The following is a 17,041-nucleotide window of genomic DNA, read 5'->3' on the forward strand; positions in this document are numbered from 1 at the left end:
TTTTCTGAGACCATAAGCCGTTAGCGGAACCCACGCTGGAGCGGGTGTTAGCGTTAGCAGAGGGGGTAAGGAGAAGAGTTACGTGAGCATTCCTGCTGTGGAGCCTCTTTTAATTTAAAAAGTTCACCTGAAACACTCACCCCAGTGCAGGAATGACATGTGACACCATCTCCGCATTCTTTAAACTCCCACTTCTGGAAAAACAAATCTGCCGGTGTAATGAGACTGATAATACTCACAAAAGCAATGCCTTACATAATAAACTTTTCAGTTTTTTACTCCGGGACGTTTACTTGAAGAACTTCGGGTAAGATATCAATCAGTGACACAAGTCCAAAGACTTAAGATAACAATCAAAAACACAACAGGAGTGACCCCACAGTGTAAATAGAGTGTGCGCTAGCCCGCTGCCAGACGTGAAATCCAGAGCAGACAGCAGGAAGTCCGCAGTGTAATGTTGACATGGCAACTCATCCATGACAGAAAAGGAATAACACTTGTGGAAAGGAAGTCCGAAAAAGAGAGGGCACTGTCAGCTTTTTTTTTCCTTTTTAAGATGACAATAAATCTTTTTTACCGTAGGAATGGAAATGCCATAAAAACAGAGAAAACAGGGAAATATGCTAAGATAATGAGGTTTTTCCTCTAAATCAGATGTATTTAAACATTTTGCAACTTCATTGGTTTTTTGAATATTGATCTTTTCCTTCTGGGGTGGTAGGTAGCCCTCTAGCATCACGGCTAGTTCCAGAAATGTTGTGAATACATGCAGAAGTAAGCTACAACTTCCTAAACTCTGCCTGTAGGCGATGGAGCTCGCAGTTTAGCGGATGGTACGTGTTTTTTTTTTAACATTTGTAATAGCAAAACGAGCCTGCAGTTTGTCTTCGGTAGCGTTCGGGGACTCGTGGCTGCGAGAGTCTGGCCTGGATCGCAGCTGGTTTTAGGTTCGGGTGTGAATCGCAGCGCGCTAACGTGGACGTCATTTGCCAGTGGATGGAGAGGGAAAGCAGGAATTACCACAAATTTACGAGCAGAGAACATTGCTGCGTCGCTGTTAATGGATGCTGTCCCCGAGCCAAATCCAACGTTGTGGAGAGATGAGGCCGGACCCTCGTCTCCACCATTCCTGGACAGTGTTGGCTTTGGCCCGGTGTCAGGTTCTCTTACTGGCGAGACACTGGGAGAGCAGTCTTGGGGTGCTTCTTCCCATTTCTCACACACATTTGGATGGGAAATGTGTGCTGGCAGCATGACAAGAGTTTGGAAGAGAAATCGGATTTGTTGTAGAAAAAAAAAACAACAGGCATTTTTGCAAAGAGTCTGGCAACGTCCCGCATATTAATCATAAACTTTTATTCTGAATATAACTTATTTGCACATGAAGAAACACAGTTTTTCCCCTCCAGCATTATAAACATCGATCGGTTTTGTACATCTTTTTTTTTCTTCTTTTTTATTTTATTTTATTTTTTTACACGACAGATTCTGGTGAGTCAAATTCCATTTAAAGCACGACTGATGGACAACAACGTTCGCCGAAGTCGCCGTCGGAGCGGACATCAGCCCGCTTTAGAGGGCGGAGAAAGTCTGACTGACAGGCCTGCCAGAAGAAAACGCACAGAATATCCTCCAGAATAAAACCATCCACACGGAGAGCATCAGCAGGACCGAAAACACTTCATATCACATCGAGAGAGAGAGAGAGAGAGACTCCTGAGGGGACAGCATCTGATAGCGGCACTTCAGAGAACGTCTGAGGGACTGTGATTGAAAGCCAGTTGAAGGACAAGCGCTTTTGCGTCTTTCATAAGAGCTAGCAGCTTAGAGGCATCGCCATGGTAACTGACATCACTGGAAACAATCCAAGGGTTCAGCTCGGTTAGCATCCTTCAAAAATCTATAACCTGCACAAAGTTTGTGTTACTTTGTGTTGTAGCGTGAAGAAACGGCACCACTGATGGTGGACAAAGATGGAGGTCTGTGTACTTGTTTTTATCCGATTAGCTTTTAGCACAATGACAATAGCCTTTTTTCAATATGGAGCACTCAAACATGGACTCCTGGTATGTAATTGGTCTGTACTTTGAAGACAAGAAATGCATTCTGGGATGTCTAGTCCACCCAAATCCTGTCAGATGTAAACTCGATAAAATGGGCGGAGCAGGTACTCACCCAGGCACTTGTAGCTTCCTTGGCATTAGCCGTGATAGCCGTAGCACCTGTCTTGGAAATGTTTAAGTAGCCAAAGTATTTTGGTCCGCCTAACAAAATGGTCTAAATTTGAAAAACACCTCTCGAGATAAATAACTTTTGACTTTAACAAATGCATGTGGGCAGTTTTATAAGTTATCTGAAGTCAGGAAAATGACGTACAATCATTCCGATTGATCTAAAGTGAACGTTAGCTTCAAATGTCAAACACAAGCTGGCTATGCCAGTGATGAGGACACATCCGTCTGTCAGTGGGCCTTGCATTGAGCTACATGCCAACTGGCAACTTTGACTAAGATTAAGGCGTGTTTAGCATTGTTTTCTTTTGGCGTCAAACCCAAAGACAGTAGCTTTAGCAATATAAACTGTTACGGTCCTTCGCAAACAAGGATCAATCAGGACAATTGGAGCATTAAAATCAAATCAGTTCCCATTTCCTGGCGAACTCAGACCAGTGTGGAGCCAGATGCTGTCGCCCCAGGAGAAAGGCAGTAATAGCTGATCATACCTTATCTTATCATGGAACAAACACCAGACACCCGGAATATTCTGCTTCCCAGCATTTCACACAAAAGCAGGAGCACACTGGAGATGGTTTTCTATCCAATTACCAGCCACGACCATGCAGCACAAGGAAACACTCTACAAGACCTACATGTTGCCATGGTAAATTGCATAAATGTTGTATTATGATATTAATAATAGGCTTCTCCGGCATAGAGGGAGAGGGTCCTATATGGCACTTGATATTCTTGATTATTAGTAAATGAGGAGCATCAATACCCTTATTTTCACCGCAATTTCCCCAGCTTTAGGATTAAAAAAGGGCACCTCAGATTTTGAGTTACAGTGGTGAAGGACAAAATGACGCAGAATTCGGGAACGTTTGTAGCTTCCAGTCAGACACGATTAAGTACGATGTCTTCTGATCATCAAAAAGATCCCGTAGAAAGGGAGAGGCGGTGATAATGTGGCGATTTTTGCAGGTTCACAAACGAGTCTGAGGGAAAACTCGGAGTATCGCTGATCCGTGACGCTATTGCACAACCCGCGAGTGTCTGTTCTGGACAGAGCGAATTACGGTTGATTTGTGGGATTATTTGTGCTGGCTAGAGTCACGCTTAGCTTTCCAACTGTTTGCCTAACAAACGCTGGCGTAATTAACCCAGTTTGGAGATGTCGTGGAGTCAGTGGCCCATCTCAGATTCTCTGTGTCTCTATTTAGCGCCACATTTCCTCTAAACACCACAGTTGGGCTCAGTACGGTAGGGCATGCTTTCATATGCCTTTTCAAACTCTATATTTTGGAAAGGGTACCAAAATTGCAAACCTATACTGTCTACCACTATTTGGCACTTTTCCTTGGAAGTACCAAGAAAGGGGTAAGATCCTGGCCAATACTGCTAAACTGCGGTATCGGATGCTAAAATCCCACCTTGTTCTGCTGAACGTCACAGAGCAGGGACCTTACCGTCCAAGACAGCTAAACTAGAGCAGCTTACCACTACCAGGCAGAGGCTTGACTTCCATACCAAATAGGACCTACCCGTCCGGTACTGCTAATCACAGTGTGGTTCAATGCAGTTTAGCTGTACTGATCCAGAAAGTACAGACTTTTATGCAGTTTCTGATCACGACAGGATCTTATCATCTGGTACGGCTTCAGTTGTACCGGACAGGACCAGCCGATATGGCTAAACGCCGCGCGGTGTAATCGTTGGGGGCAGAATCTCGCCATCTAGTACGGCAGTTTAGCTTCACCAAAGCAGATCTCACCAGGCAATGTGGCTGAACACCGTTTAGTTGTCTCAGATAGGATCTTGCCAGATCGGGTAATGCTAAACGGGGCTGTAGTGTACAAACCTAGTTGTGCTGGACAGATGACAGAAACTCCAGACCTTTCACAGTATCGTGTTCTTCGGTATCATGTTGCGCTACTATCGACGCGACGCGCCGTTTCCAACCGTATCCTCCCGGGCTGAACCATCCTGCTTAGTGGAAATACTGTTTCTCTGCATCTAATCTATCAAACTATAAACAAACCCGCCCACGTTCGATGCTACGTCATATACGTACGATAATTCACGGAGAAGGCACGCCAAATAAAAGAGGATAGACAGACGGGGGGAGTGAAACACAGCAGTCGCCATGGTGATTACAGTGAATTCTCTTGGGAGGCATCGTACCAGGGTATGATGAACAACACAGCTGTTCCAGCACAGGTGAGAACATTTACAGAATGATAAACGCGCTTTAGTGGTGGCAACAAAACAAACAGTAGCATTAGCACGTTTAAAAAAAAAAGAGCTAAAGGGATTATCTGAGCAACACGTGGCACTAAACAGCCCGTCCAACGACCCTGATTGGTTATTACCCTCTATGGCATCGGAGAAATCCAGGTGAGTGTTCAGAGCAGCCAATCAGCTGCAGAGTTGGAGAAGACGTCGCGGTGAAGAACCTGGAGAGGTCGGCTTGTGTCCATCATCGTGAAAGAGGCGGAAATAAAGACGGGTAAAAACAAAAAATGCTGATCTGAAGGTTTGGGCTCCTGTCGGAGGGTTTTTTGGCAACTGTTTCGGCAATTTTAGGTCAATTCTCAAAACAACAAACCGCTAACGCTAACGGGCCACTCCAGCTCCGTTCAACACCAATTGGGCAGTCCTTCAAAAATGAGGATTTGGGGAAGAAAAATGGCCGCAGGTCGAGTTCTCAGAGGGTTTGCTTCACGACACAGCTTTCACCAATTCTGGTCGCCGTTGTTGGGGAGGGTGAGAGAAAGAAAAGGATGGGGGGGGTGTGACGGGGCGTTCAAAGGTCACGACAACATGGCGTGATGTCTGGAGCCCGTCAGAACCCAGAATAGCGCCAACTGAAGGGCCACCATCAGCCAACAAGAGGGGCTCAGGCCGGACGCTCCGCCACAGTCAGGGTCGTCCTCCTGGGGGCGGGCGGAGAAATATAAAGTTAGCGAGTGTGGTGGCCATAAGAATCAACAAATACTAAATAAATAAGTGTCAACATGACAAAACACAAAGAAGCTAAGCAGCTAAACGGTAGAATGGCAGAAGGAAACTGTAATTTCTCACACATTTAACTGGAGAGAGATTAACAATAGCAATTGTTTGTCTGCAAAACTTTAGATTTATGTTTAAAAAGAGTTCCTTTTAACTTATGAGCTCCTTAGTATGAATATATGCTAGTCACTAAAGCTAATGAGCCTCTGGCACCCTCGTTTGTTCAGGGTGGCTGCTAACTAAGTAATATAATTAATTAAGTCATTTTATGATTTCATTACTTTCATGTCATGTACTTTGAACATGAGAGTTTTTCTATTTTATGCTGAAATTGCCATAAAATAAAAGAATTTTCAGTTTAATAATTGTGCCATGTGTTGGGAAAGTTGCCCAAATGAAGCAATTTGATGGGAAACTCCTTCAAATCTATATTAAGATTGATGAATTCTCTCACCGTCCGCATGCTAAACAAAGATATAGACTTTATCTCTTTCCTTCAGAACCAAAAAAACAACAGCAGCGGTGATGAGGTGTCGGACTGGTGGCGACCGCCTGAGGCGGCGGTGGAGGGACAGGACGCAAACAAGCAGGTGAGATGGCGAAAAGAAACAGAAAGAGTCTGAGGGGCGAAGACGGATGGTGGCGGAGGGCCAGCGGGCAGACAGATAAGGGGACGAGGCATGAAGGGGTGGAAGGAACAGACAGACGGACGAGTGACGGAGACGGAGGTCACGTTAATGATGGAGTTCAGAGAGAGTGTTACGGGACTGACCCGAGACAGCACATGAACAGTGGCAGCAGTAACATGAGCAGAGAGGCAGCCAATGAGGAGCCTGCGCTCTGCCGGCACATGGCCTCATCCTAACCATCAACAGCCAATCACAGAGCAGGAAACAGGAAAGAGAGAGAGAGAGAGAGAGAGAGATAAGGAATCATGCAGAAAATAAGGTCCAGGTAGGGAGCAAGGAGTTAGGAAGCAGAGAAGGCAAGAAAATTAGTTCAAGTAGTACAAGACAGATGCAGTCAAGAACAATGTGTGTGTGTGTGTGTGTGTGTGTGTGTGATCGGGAGCTCAGCAGCTTTGATGCTGTCGGTACGAGTGAGTATGTGAGGTCAGGCCTGGGATGTGAATCGGCAAAACTTGAGGAAAATCGTCCAATTTAGCGTTTTAGCATGTGTTAGCCTGTCGTCGTGGAAACGATAAGCACGCGGGCAACAGCACAACGACTTACGTTCTCCGTGCTGTCAAAGCAGATGTCAGGACCCTTCCTGTAGCGAGGGCTGCGAGCCACCTCGCAGGGATCCGGACCATCAGCTGGAGGAGGCAAGTCAGGAAAATGACGCAATTCCGAAACGCTTCTGCTTTCGCGCGCTAATTTTCACTCGCCACTTTCCCCGCAGGACAAGTCTAAAAACAACAATGTGAGTAATGGAGGGAATTAGCAATGATATATGACTTAGCAAATCATGAGATTAGCGCGCCACTGAGGCGAGTCTGCAACGACTGCGGCTGCCTCGCCTCATTTGGGATTTCTGGCGCGTTGTTCAACACGTCGGTGACGTGGCGGTCGTGTTCGCCGTGTGGTTGAATGTTTAATTGGCCACAGCTCTGTTTGTTTGTGGGACCATCAAGAGTTTGTTTGTAAGCTTGCGGACAGGCTCGTCTCGTGTCCCATCTGCCGCACAGACGCGGGGAGCGAGGTCCAAAACTTCGCAAGACTTCTAACGTTAGCGCGTGTTGCATTTAATGCAGATTTAATAGCTTTTAGCTGCTATGCTTGTTACTCTTAGCATCTGTTAGCGCAATCAGACGTCTCGGGGTTTGGTGAAAGGATACACTGCTGCTCGTCCTGTATCAGCGGCTTGGAGTCGCAGGACGAACAGGTGAGTTTCGCATCAGAGATGATGAAGACCAGGTTCGTCTTGGGCAGCTTTTCGGCGTGGTACATCCTGGAGGACACACACGGCAGGCAGGGGAGCAGTTGTTGAGTCCAGGAAGGACGGAGGTAACGTTACAGGGACACATGCTCACAGCAGGTACAAGAAGCCGACTGTTTACGCAGGAAGACGTTGATCTTTCTGCTGCAAGGAGACGGAAATAAATCCTCATACCTGAGCAGGTGGCGCAAGCGCGGATCGCTCCGCCGGGCCGCTCTCCTCTCTTAACCCGCGGTGCCACCACACCCCCGAGACCTCTGCTGGATCCACATGCCGCCGGCGAGCAAATGATTTTCTCTGCTGTTTTATGGCGCTCATTAATGAGAAACGTGTGCGCGGCTAATGTGCAGGAACGCAGCGCAGCATGAGGCAGGCACTCCATTAGCCTGCACAGGGGGGCCTTAAAATTACGCACACGCACTCGCCAAAACACGCCAATACGGTGGTCCGCACTACGACTTGACTTTTTTGCGGCATGTGTTTTATTCTCGTCTCCAGGCTAGCGCTGAATCTGCGGTTTGCCGCCGTTTTTACCTGGTGCAGTTCTCACAGTCGATGTTGCCCCTGAAGGACGGATGATTGTTCTCAAAGTAGTACTGGGTTTGTTCCGTGATGCAGACTCCTTTTCGCATGGCGTCTGGCACGTTGTCTTCCATCTCAGCTGCAGAAAATGCGAGACAAGGGCATGAGGCGCGTGCGTCGCGTCTCCCGCGTTAGCAAAACCATTTGCCCACATCTAGCCGCGCTGCTTTTGTGCAACGTTCGCTGTCGTCCTGCCTTTTTGCAAACATAATGCGACCTGACTGCACCTTGAGTTGATCAAAATATCATGAGAGACCTCAGGGGCCAAGTCGCTTTCCAGAAATCAACTGATCATTTCTGTTCCAACGGAGTCGCTGCTCAAGTCGGCGCGCCTTCCTGGTGTTGGGGTCCCACTCTTTGTTCCAAAAATTAGCCGCCGGTTTGAGTCCAGTGCAAAAGTGCCTGATTTCGAAAAACCTTCTTCATATAACGGGTTGCATTTGCGGCTAGCGCTAATGTTGGCGGCCGGGCTAACTGAGGGTCTGGATTAAAATGTGATGCATTCACAGTCATTCATCTTTTGGTGAATAGAACACATTGGATCTGTAGATAAGTGTTCAAGCTGAGAGATACGCTCAAGTCTGAGTCCAAGTTCAAGTCATCACTGTTCAAGTCGGACTCAAATGCACGACCTGTTGCGTGATAGTCGTCAAATCCAAGTTGAAATGCAGCTTGAATTCCTATGAAACTCACACTGAAGCCAAAAGTGCAGCGCTTCATACATCAAGACGCACTGTCAACACCTTTTTATCTAAGCTTTGCTAGCTTTGCTAGCTTCATTAGCTCACTCCCCAACCAAAAACCCACGGATGCTTCCCGTGATAGAACCTTGACATAAAACAACTCCGGCTCCTGCTTGGTGTAGCGTGACGCCCTGCGCGCACACATTAAATCCTCTGAAGACGAATGAGCGTTCAACAGCTCCTACAACTGTTGCTAACAACATGCTGGTGGCATGTGGCGAGGCTGGTGGAAAAAAAAAAAGCCTGGATTAAGAAAACAGTGTGCTGAGTATCTTTTAAGGCTTTGTCAAGTAAATGACAAACGAGCATCCACTCCCGGTCTGTTTTCTCAAGGAGGCCACTCAGGCTGCCCACAGCTCCCCCATTAATATTGCTCAGCCTTATTAGAAAAGCATCGTTCTGTCCCGACTCACCTGCGTCCAGGAAATTAGGGAACGTGATGCTGACCAGCAACTGTTGCAATATTGACCTGCGCAAAGAAACAAACCCCGCGGAGGGAAAATGTGTCGGTCGGGATAATAAATAAAGTGAGCAGCTGTTAATGCATCAGTAAATCAAGGGGGGGTTGGAAAATGCCTGGAGGCAAGAAGAGGGAACTCACCATGTCGCCGCGGTGGCCCACCAGCCTACGTTTAAAATGTCTGCGACGGTGGGCTGAAGGGGGGAAGGAAAAGAGAATTCATATCAGAAGGGAGAAGAGCTGAACATCCTGCGTGTGTTTACAGTGGCTGCACATGGTCCCGTTCTCCTCCTGACCGAAAGGTCCGGCCAGCTCTTATTTTCCCTTTTCTTCAGAGGAAATTAGAAGGCAATCCTTCTCAACAGATGCAGGCATAAATATGTAAACAAGGAGCCAGTGAGAAAACAAAGCAGCACACGGTTTGTATCAAAGGCCCGACATGCTGCTTTGATTACGGCTAGCATGCGAGGGCCTTGTTTCGGCAGATCCCAGCCGTGTCCTCTCTCTCTCTCCCTCTCTCTCTCTCTTCCCGGTTGATGATGTGTTGAGTCATGGAGGACTCTAACCCAACCGTGGTGGAGGCATCGCCGGCCATCGGCAGCAGCTTTGATCAGGACGCATCTGCACCTTTAATCTCCGCTCGTCGCTCAAGCGTTTCGTACACACTTACGGGAAGCAGCGTGGGTTCAATCGTCCGTCAACGGGCGTCGCGTAAATGCCCACCGGCGTCTACGGGTGAGTGGAGCTTCAGGAGTCAGAACAAGAGATGTTTGCATCACGTCAGAGCGGTGACGGAACGCAGCGGCCCCGCTCCTGCAACACGCCGTTTGTGCTAATCCCGTTACTGTACACGCTGCCTCCCAGGTGCTCGGGTAAATAAAGTGTGTGTTTGTGTGTGTGGTGGGTTCGGCTTATGTAACCCACCACGTAGACGGATCGCAGTCCTGCTGCTGCCTTGCTCCTCTTCTGGGGGTCGCAGAGGGACTGATAGTCGAACGTCTTCTTGGAGGTGAAGAGCGACTCATTGACCAGGTTTCTCATCAGGATGGGGTCGATGGTGCCAAAGAAGCGGCCAATCTGAGAGAAGCAAGAGTCCAAAATATTCACTGACAGACACCTTTTACCCCCTGGAAAAGGACACTGTGATCACATTGATACCACAAGGAAGTCCACCTTTTCTAAACGTCGTTCTTATGTTGTTATTTATGTCTCCGGAACCACAGAATTTGATTTGGGTAACAAGTTTGTCAGAATTCAAGGCCCAAACAGCTGAAGCTTAGCCAACAACTTCATAGGAGGAACCGCTAAAGAAACTCCTAAATAATAATAGTAATAATAAAAAAAATGTTTTCCTAACTTTTCATTTATGGAGCAATTAAACATTTTATATTATAAACTGTCTCTTTAAAATGTTCGGTGGATTTACACACACGCTCTGTAAATCACCGCCCGGTCAGGATGATGGATTTGAGTATAATCTGATTAACACAGTCCACAAGGCAGCCGTAAATTCCGGAGGAGAGGAAGCAGTTTGTCTGGGGATCTCGGAGGTGTGACGCTGCCGAGCGCATGTGGTCGCGTGAGTATCCTCTGCCGTCGCTAACGCTAGTCTGTGTGTCGGACAATTTCCGTAAGGTCGCCGCTAACAAGTCTCCCTCCGCGCATCTGTTGCTCCAACAGCTAACGCGGGTATAAATCTCCTGAACTGAAAACGTGAGCGCTCCTTTCCCTGCGCAATAACACCAATAACGAATTAACAGTCACAGCCCCGCTGGCTGCAGACTCCCAGAGGGTTCCCGGAGAAAGAAAGAAAGAAAGAAAAAAGAACCAGGCAGCGAGAGAAAAGACAGAAAAAGTGGGAGAGAAGGCAGGGAGAAACTCCGCTCCTGTCGGAATATGATTGAAGGCGCACAGACTTCTCCAAACAAGGCCCCGGGCCCCTGGGTTTTAGTACTGCTGCCAAACTTCAGAGGGCGACTGATTTATCCAGCGCACACCCAGGCCTGATTAGGAAGGAGCCAAGGACGCATGAAAAAACATTTACTCAGATGACAGCAGGGGCCCTTGCTTAGCATTTAGCAGAGCGAAGTCAGGGGAAAAGCTGTGAAGGTGTCTGTTAAAGTGCGCAAAGATGGGTCAGGTCGCGTTCTGGTTTAGCTGAAGTATGATTTTGTCAAGATAAGCACCATTCAAATGACCATGTGATGTTGCCAAACTATGGCTCGCTTCCCAAATGTGGTACACAAGCGCCAGCCAAATGGTCAAGGACCAGAAACCGTCATTTGTGGTTCGATTTGATTTATTTACCAATGTAAGCATTTTGGGAGCGTGTGAAGCTATAACAGCTATGTAAACTAGCTGTTTGCACCAATTCGCTGGATATAGAGACTTAGGTAGCAAACAGTAGCGACAGGAAGCTATGTAGTCTGTAGTTTGTTGCTACCACCTTGATGAGAGCTGAAAAGCAATAAGACTTTATTTATTTTTAACACTGATTGATTGGTGCCCACCTTACTGAGGTCTTCATCTTTGTTAGACATCACCAGGAAGCCCCCATCATCCAGCAGGACACAGTCTACGTACTAGTATCAGAGAGGGATTGCAGATGTTTGCGTGCTTGTAGCCGTCATTCAGAAATAAGATGATGATACGCAGATAAATCCTCTTACCGGGTGGTTCCTCTGACATCCACAGATCTCATCAATGCACTGGAAAAAGCAACAGAGCAGACGGAAAATAAAACAACCCGTGCTGAGCGCGTGGGTCCTGGAGGGGGGGTGGATCTACTCACGTTCATCCTCTGAGTGGTGTTGATGAAGCTCACCATCCAGGCGCTGATGTCCAGCTTCAGCCCGACCACTGGGATCAAGCAAAAGAGCCAGACACGCTAGATCATTTCAGACCTCCGTGTCAACTTTACCCCCTGAACTCGCAAAACTTGGCGGAGGATCACAGGAGCGTGCGCAAATTTGTGCGCGTGTGTGAAGAGTATCTGGGGCTACACGTATGATGCAGGCGTGCGTGTAAGTAGGCGGTCGTGTTGATACAATAGGGACAAAAAAATATCTCTTTGCGTGTCCTTACCGGCCGGTTTAAGTATGCTGTCACCAATGTTGACGTTAACCACTCGGCTCACCAGAACCGACTCCTCGCTCGCTACGAAGAGGAAGAAGAGAAGAGCGTAGAGATGTACCGTTGGCGGGAGAACGAGCATGCATGTGGAAAAAAGGCGAGCGCTCACTCACAGTTCTCCCTGGAGTACGGAGTTGGAGTGAAGATGTACAGGTTGTTGTCCAAGCTTCGCTTGTAGAAACTTGACTCGTAGGTCTCGGCATTTTCCTCCCAGGACAGTCCGGCGCTTCCAAACACATTTGTGAAAGGTGATACTTGTTAGAGGTCTAATCTGTGGCGGACCATCAAAGGTCCAGGTATTCCGTTCCTAATCCAAACATATGTCTGTCCTTGGCATGAATCGGATTGTTGGAGCCATTTGGGACCCACAGCCTGTCCAGAAACATTTGTGATCGACCTTTTCGAGGAGTTTAATCAGCTGAAGCTCCTTAATCTGATCTTTGATCCGTGCCGAACTTTTTGTAAGCCAAGTAGCAATACAATGAGTGGACACAATCCATCTTGAATTATCCTAATAATATCTAAAAGATTCACCCTCAAATATGGAAGTTTTTGCTTCCCAAAGCTTTAAAACCCTGTCTTTGAAACCCAAAGAGTAGTGTTTGGACCACTGCTCTTCTGCCCTAAAAGGAACTGATCGAGGTGGATCAGCCAACTGATTTGGATCCATTTCGACTGCCCCCGCCTCAGAAATACTGGGAAACCTTTGTGGTGCCTCAGTACGATGTGTTCGTAGAGAAACAGGGACTCAGAGGAAACATCGTAATGGATGACCTCTGGAATTGTTGACAGAGTACGAAGCACTTTGTGGCTGTGCTGCTGCTTTCTCAGCAGACCACATCATTAGTCTTTATCAGATAATCCTCAACACGCTGCTTGTAAATCACCCCCTCATACACACACACACACACAGGAGCTTGACAAGTACCTTTTGGGGTAGACCCGAGTGATCCCTCCGTCGGTGGCAACGAATCTGGCCATGACAACATTTCTGTCAAGGAGAGGAGACAAAGCTATAAAACATACTAAATGTGGAATGTTGCTCGTGCCTGGTGGCAAATCTGGAATATTTCTGCTCAGTTTTCCACGTGGACCCTCGTTACAAGACATTGACCATGTGTCGGGTCCAGGCGCCTCACTCACTGGGGCTCATTCTTTTTCCAGATCTTGATCAGTTCTGAGGTGATGCCAGCGTCCAGGAGCATCCGGTTCACCAGTTCCACATTACCTAGACAGCAACACATCACTTGAGGCATGACACATTTTCGCTGAGTACAAATTGCGCACGTGTGGGCCCCTTTGATCAGCTCCACAGGCTCTCGATGTTGTGAGCTGATGTTCTTTTGTAGTTTGAGAAGAACGCAGGGTCAACTGAGGTGTGTCGGATGGAAATAGATCACCAGCAGATAACAGACGGAGGGAAAAAATAGAAGAGTTGTGAATGTTGTGAATATGTTGAGGGATTAAACAGTTCCCAGAAAACCTGACTTTGTTTGATGGCGTAAATTGTTCTGTGGCGTCACAGAGGCGTTGAAACACCAAAAAAAGGACTAAAAGTTGTCTTATAGTGGTCTTCCTACACATTAACCTGTTAAGAGGTCTTCTTATGAGACCCTTCTGGCACCTTCAGGGGTTCTGGCAGTACTCGAGTCCATCAACATGGAGGCTGGCTGATACTCCCTCCCCACCCTCCAGCACCTTCTCCCACCTTTATGACACACCACACACATCAGAGAAAACAGCTGGTATAACACTTGAGCCCCCCCCCCCCCCCACACACACACACACACACACACTCCACCTAAAACCTCAGCACACGGTGGTTTTCATTAGCGATCCTTTATTGAAGGCAGCCCAGGAATTCCTAATGTACTTCAACTTCTCCGCCACTGCAGTGGCTCAACCAAGCAAACCGTGTAACAATACTCAAGCCGCCAATAGGCCACACGCCCCCCCACCACCACCCCCTCCTTGAACTCCCTGTGGACTCCATTAAACTAGCAGCTAATAATGGTGAAAGCCAGGTTTCAATTGGATGAAATTTTTTTATAGGATTGTTCATGCTGAATAATTTCAATCTTTTATGCCTTTTATGAACAGTCAAGGACCCTTATTTTTACCGGACGGGCATAAAAGGTTAGTGATGCCTATCGATGAGTCGGCGCATGAAAGATGTTAATGCATTCCTCAGATGGTTGGGGAGAATGTCCGTCGGACCTCGATCCCTGTTTTATTGCTCCACTCGTGCTCCTGGCTTGACATGTCCTGCTCTTTCTCACAAACACACAGTAATTGGACGGGGTCAAGTGGTGGTGGTCGGGGTGTGGAAGGAATATTGCCGGTGAGCGTGGTGCCGGCGCGAGCACTTTTAAGCTTCACACATGTGCAATCAGGCGTGTGATGGTCGGACCTTTGGAGCAGGCATCACATGGGAGAACAGGGCGCTCCACATCACACGCTGCCCGAACCAAACTGCCCCGACCTGCGTTCCGGGGATTTGATTGACACCCTCTCATTAAAGGGGAACCTCAGTGCCAGTCCAGATGGTCCAGATTCGCTCACATGTACGTATTGTAAAGATTAGCAAGTCTGGTGCAAACGCAGGAGTCCACAGACGAAATTAAATCCAAGTGGGCCACAGAGAGAAGCAGGATGTCAGAGGGGAAAATTCAATCAAGAGGATGGGATTTAGCACAGTTTTTGTACTTTTAATCAAATTAAATCCAACGCTAGCAGATTTGACTCATTATTCTCAGCTTCTGGTGGTGAAAAAAGCGTGAAATTGAAGCAATTGTCTGTAAGTTCCTCAGGATACACCAGTTGCAGAACCGCTGTGGCAATTGGAGCGACTCCACAGCCACTGAACCCACTTTAAAAGCATATTTTTATAATAAAAAGCATAAAAACAGCATATTTTGAAAATGACATAGCCCAATCTCATTGTAAAGGTAGAAAAATCAGGGAAAACAGGTAAAAAAAACAAACAAACTAGGAAATTATCAGAATGATTCGGACCAAAACAGCTCTGCAGCTGACACCAGGCCAGTGAACGCATCATTGTTCCCCAGAAAGACAAAACTTATGTGACCTAAATACGTAGGTTTCCAGTTGGCATATGGCGTGATGCTAGCCTGAATATACTTACATGACGGGTGGTTTGGCGTCTCATTATCGATGTATTTGTTGAATTCTATAAGGAACTCCGTGTTGTTCTGGTTCTTTTCGGGCGGCTTCAGGTCCTTACAGTACATCCTGACAGACAGAGATAATTCTTTCCATACTTCATCATATTCATCAAGTTAAACGGAAAGAAAAGATGTCTTTTGAAAAGATGAAAAAAGAGAGAAGGAGAGAGCCATGCCAAACAACAAAGCTGTCTTACCTCGGCGCGATGAACGTATAGCCGTATTCATCAAACTTATCTGCCAACAGGCTCTCAGAAACTGGCAGAGGGAACAGAGTGTTAGGAGTTTTCCTTGTTCCGCAGGTCAGCGCGGGGTCAAAGTCAATCTGAAGTCATCATTGTATGCAGATGACATGTTGCTTCATCGTTGAAATGTTGAATATTTAACAGGATGCTGCAGAGTTCACCTGGAGCAGCGTAGCCAGGATGAGGGCTTGGTGGGAAAATTAAAGCTCCCAAAAGCCAAAGTTAGGCTGAGAATACACTAAATACTTTACAAATTTAGATGGAAGTGAAGAAATAAAAATACTTGCCATTTTTCCCTGGAGTGGAAAAATTCCCAGCAGAGTGAGTGAGTGAAGGAGAGTCATCCCCCAGGGAGGAAAAGACGAGAGGGAAGAGAGAGGGGGGAGAAAAGAGGGTAAAACCACAGGGGTCAAAGGGGACACAATATTTTATTCACAGAGCCAGTCCTGAATAAAAATATTGGATTTCCCGAAAAAAAAGAACGTTTTTCGGCTTTTGTGGACGGAAGGTATGCTCAGATGCTTTTAATGTGGTGATTTAGGTGGGACGGGCGGGGGGGGGGGGGGGGGTCCTATTAGCATTTCTGATGCGATACCGTCAATCGGCAGCGCTGCATTTGCACTACAGAGTCCAGACAAGCCTGCCGAACTTTCCCTGTGAAGCGTTCCAAAGCACCTCCACCATCAGGGAGACTTCTCATGACCACAATGGCTACTCTCTGCCCTCCTCGCTGCTTCTGATTGGGAAATAATTGCACCCATGTGCGTTTTTTTTTTTCTTTTTCGGATATCCGATCACTAATCCAACAAAGCATCTCGTAATGATGGATAGCGGGGAAATTTGGGGGAGCGACCGCTGCTTATGTTTTCAACACTTTGGCGTGCCATTTTGATGCTATTTCTCACAGCTTCCACCGACCGAAACGGTAAAATATCAGAAGGCCTCCGTCAGTCTTACGCCAAAAAGTGAAAAATAGGTGTGGGAATCGACATTAATACTCGGCCTCGAGGTTCCAGTTTTGGGATTCAGACGCAAACAAGAGCAAAGTGATGACAAAGCGCAGAGAAAGGGGAGAAACGTGGGGCTTAGAGGGTTCCTGCCTTTCATTAGGGTTTATTTAACAAGCTCGTGAGTCAGAACAAGAGAAAAAGCTCCCACTTGTGTTTTGGGTGCGCTCTCGTTTATGGCTTCACCTTTAAGTAATGCAAACATCCTGTCCTTCCCGCTGCAGTAGGTCTGTTCCAAAACCACATCTGACAGCCGTCAGAACAGGTGGGGGGTTAAACGCACGCACGCTCACGCAGCATCTGTGATGCGCCGCGTGGGCGTACGACGCACGCAAAGTGGCGCTCCCGGGAGCTGCCACGGGCTCGAGCCAGCGCGGCGCGATAGTCTTCATTAATCAGAGGTGAATAAATGAGACGGGGATAAAGAATGCGACCGAATCTAAGCAGAACTCTCTGAGCAGCGTCCTGGGCTGTTGGGAACGTCACACTGAAATCGTCCCCGTCAGATTTGCTCATTTTAT

General features: G+C 47.3%; 1 protein-coding gene across 5 annotated transcripts in view; it reads right to left on the reverse strand.

Annotated features, from left to right (window-relative positions):
- Positions 1–1,315: 1,315 nt before the first annotated feature.
- Positions 1,316–17,041, reverse strand: part of LOC101079089 (voltage-dependent calcium channel subunit alpha-2/delta-1-like) — a 43,579-nt gene continuing 27,853 nt past the window's right edge. Inside the window, exons 24-41 of one of the 5 annotated variants that reach the window (XM_029825324.1) lie at positions 15,801–15,809; positions 15,466–15,526; positions 15,229–15,335; positions 13,227–13,311; positions 13,012–13,074; positions 12,197–12,309; positions 12,036–12,107; positions 11,743–11,810; positions 11,621–11,659; positions 11,462–11,533; positions 9,876–10,028; positions 9,093–9,145; positions 8,905–8,960; positions 7,701–7,827; positions 7,066–7,178; positions 6,461–6,543; positions 6,001–6,089; positions 1,316–5,152 (exon numbers count right to left, since the gene is read on the reverse strand). In XM_029825324.1, coding sequence (XP_029681184.1) covers positions 5,116–5,152; positions 6,001–6,089; positions 6,461–6,543; positions 7,066–7,178; positions 7,701–7,827; positions 8,905–8,960; positions 9,093–9,145; positions 9,876–10,028; positions 11,462–11,533; positions 11,621–11,659; positions 11,743–11,810; positions 12,036–12,107; positions 12,197–12,309; positions 13,012–13,074; positions 13,227–13,311; positions 15,229–15,335; positions 15,466–15,526; positions 15,801–15,809 — 1,400 coding nt within the window. In that variant the 3' untranslated portion in view covers positions 1,316–5,115. Of the gene's footprint in view, positions 5,153–6,000; positions 6,090–6,460; positions 6,544–7,065; positions 7,311–7,700; positions 7,828–8,296; positions 8,715–8,904; positions 8,961–9,092; positions 9,146–9,875; positions 10,029–11,461; positions 11,534–11,620; positions 11,660–11,742; positions 11,811–12,035; positions 12,108–12,196; positions 12,310–13,011; positions 13,075–13,226; positions 13,312–15,228; positions 15,336–15,465; positions 15,527–15,800; positions 15,810–17,041 lie in introns of those variants that run through there. The other 4 variants (XM_011613345.2, XM_029825325.1, XM_029825326.1 and 1 more) reach the window with 4 other exon arrangements.

The sequence above is a fragment of the Takifugu rubripes genome, chromosome 18 (assembly GCF_901000725.2).
Source record: "Takifugu rubripes chromosome 18, fTakRub1.2, whole genome shotgun sequence".
In the NCBI taxonomy this organism is placed as follows: domain Eukaryota; kingdom Metazoa; phylum Chordata; class Actinopteri; order Tetraodontiformes; family Tetraodontidae; genus Takifugu; species Takifugu rubripes.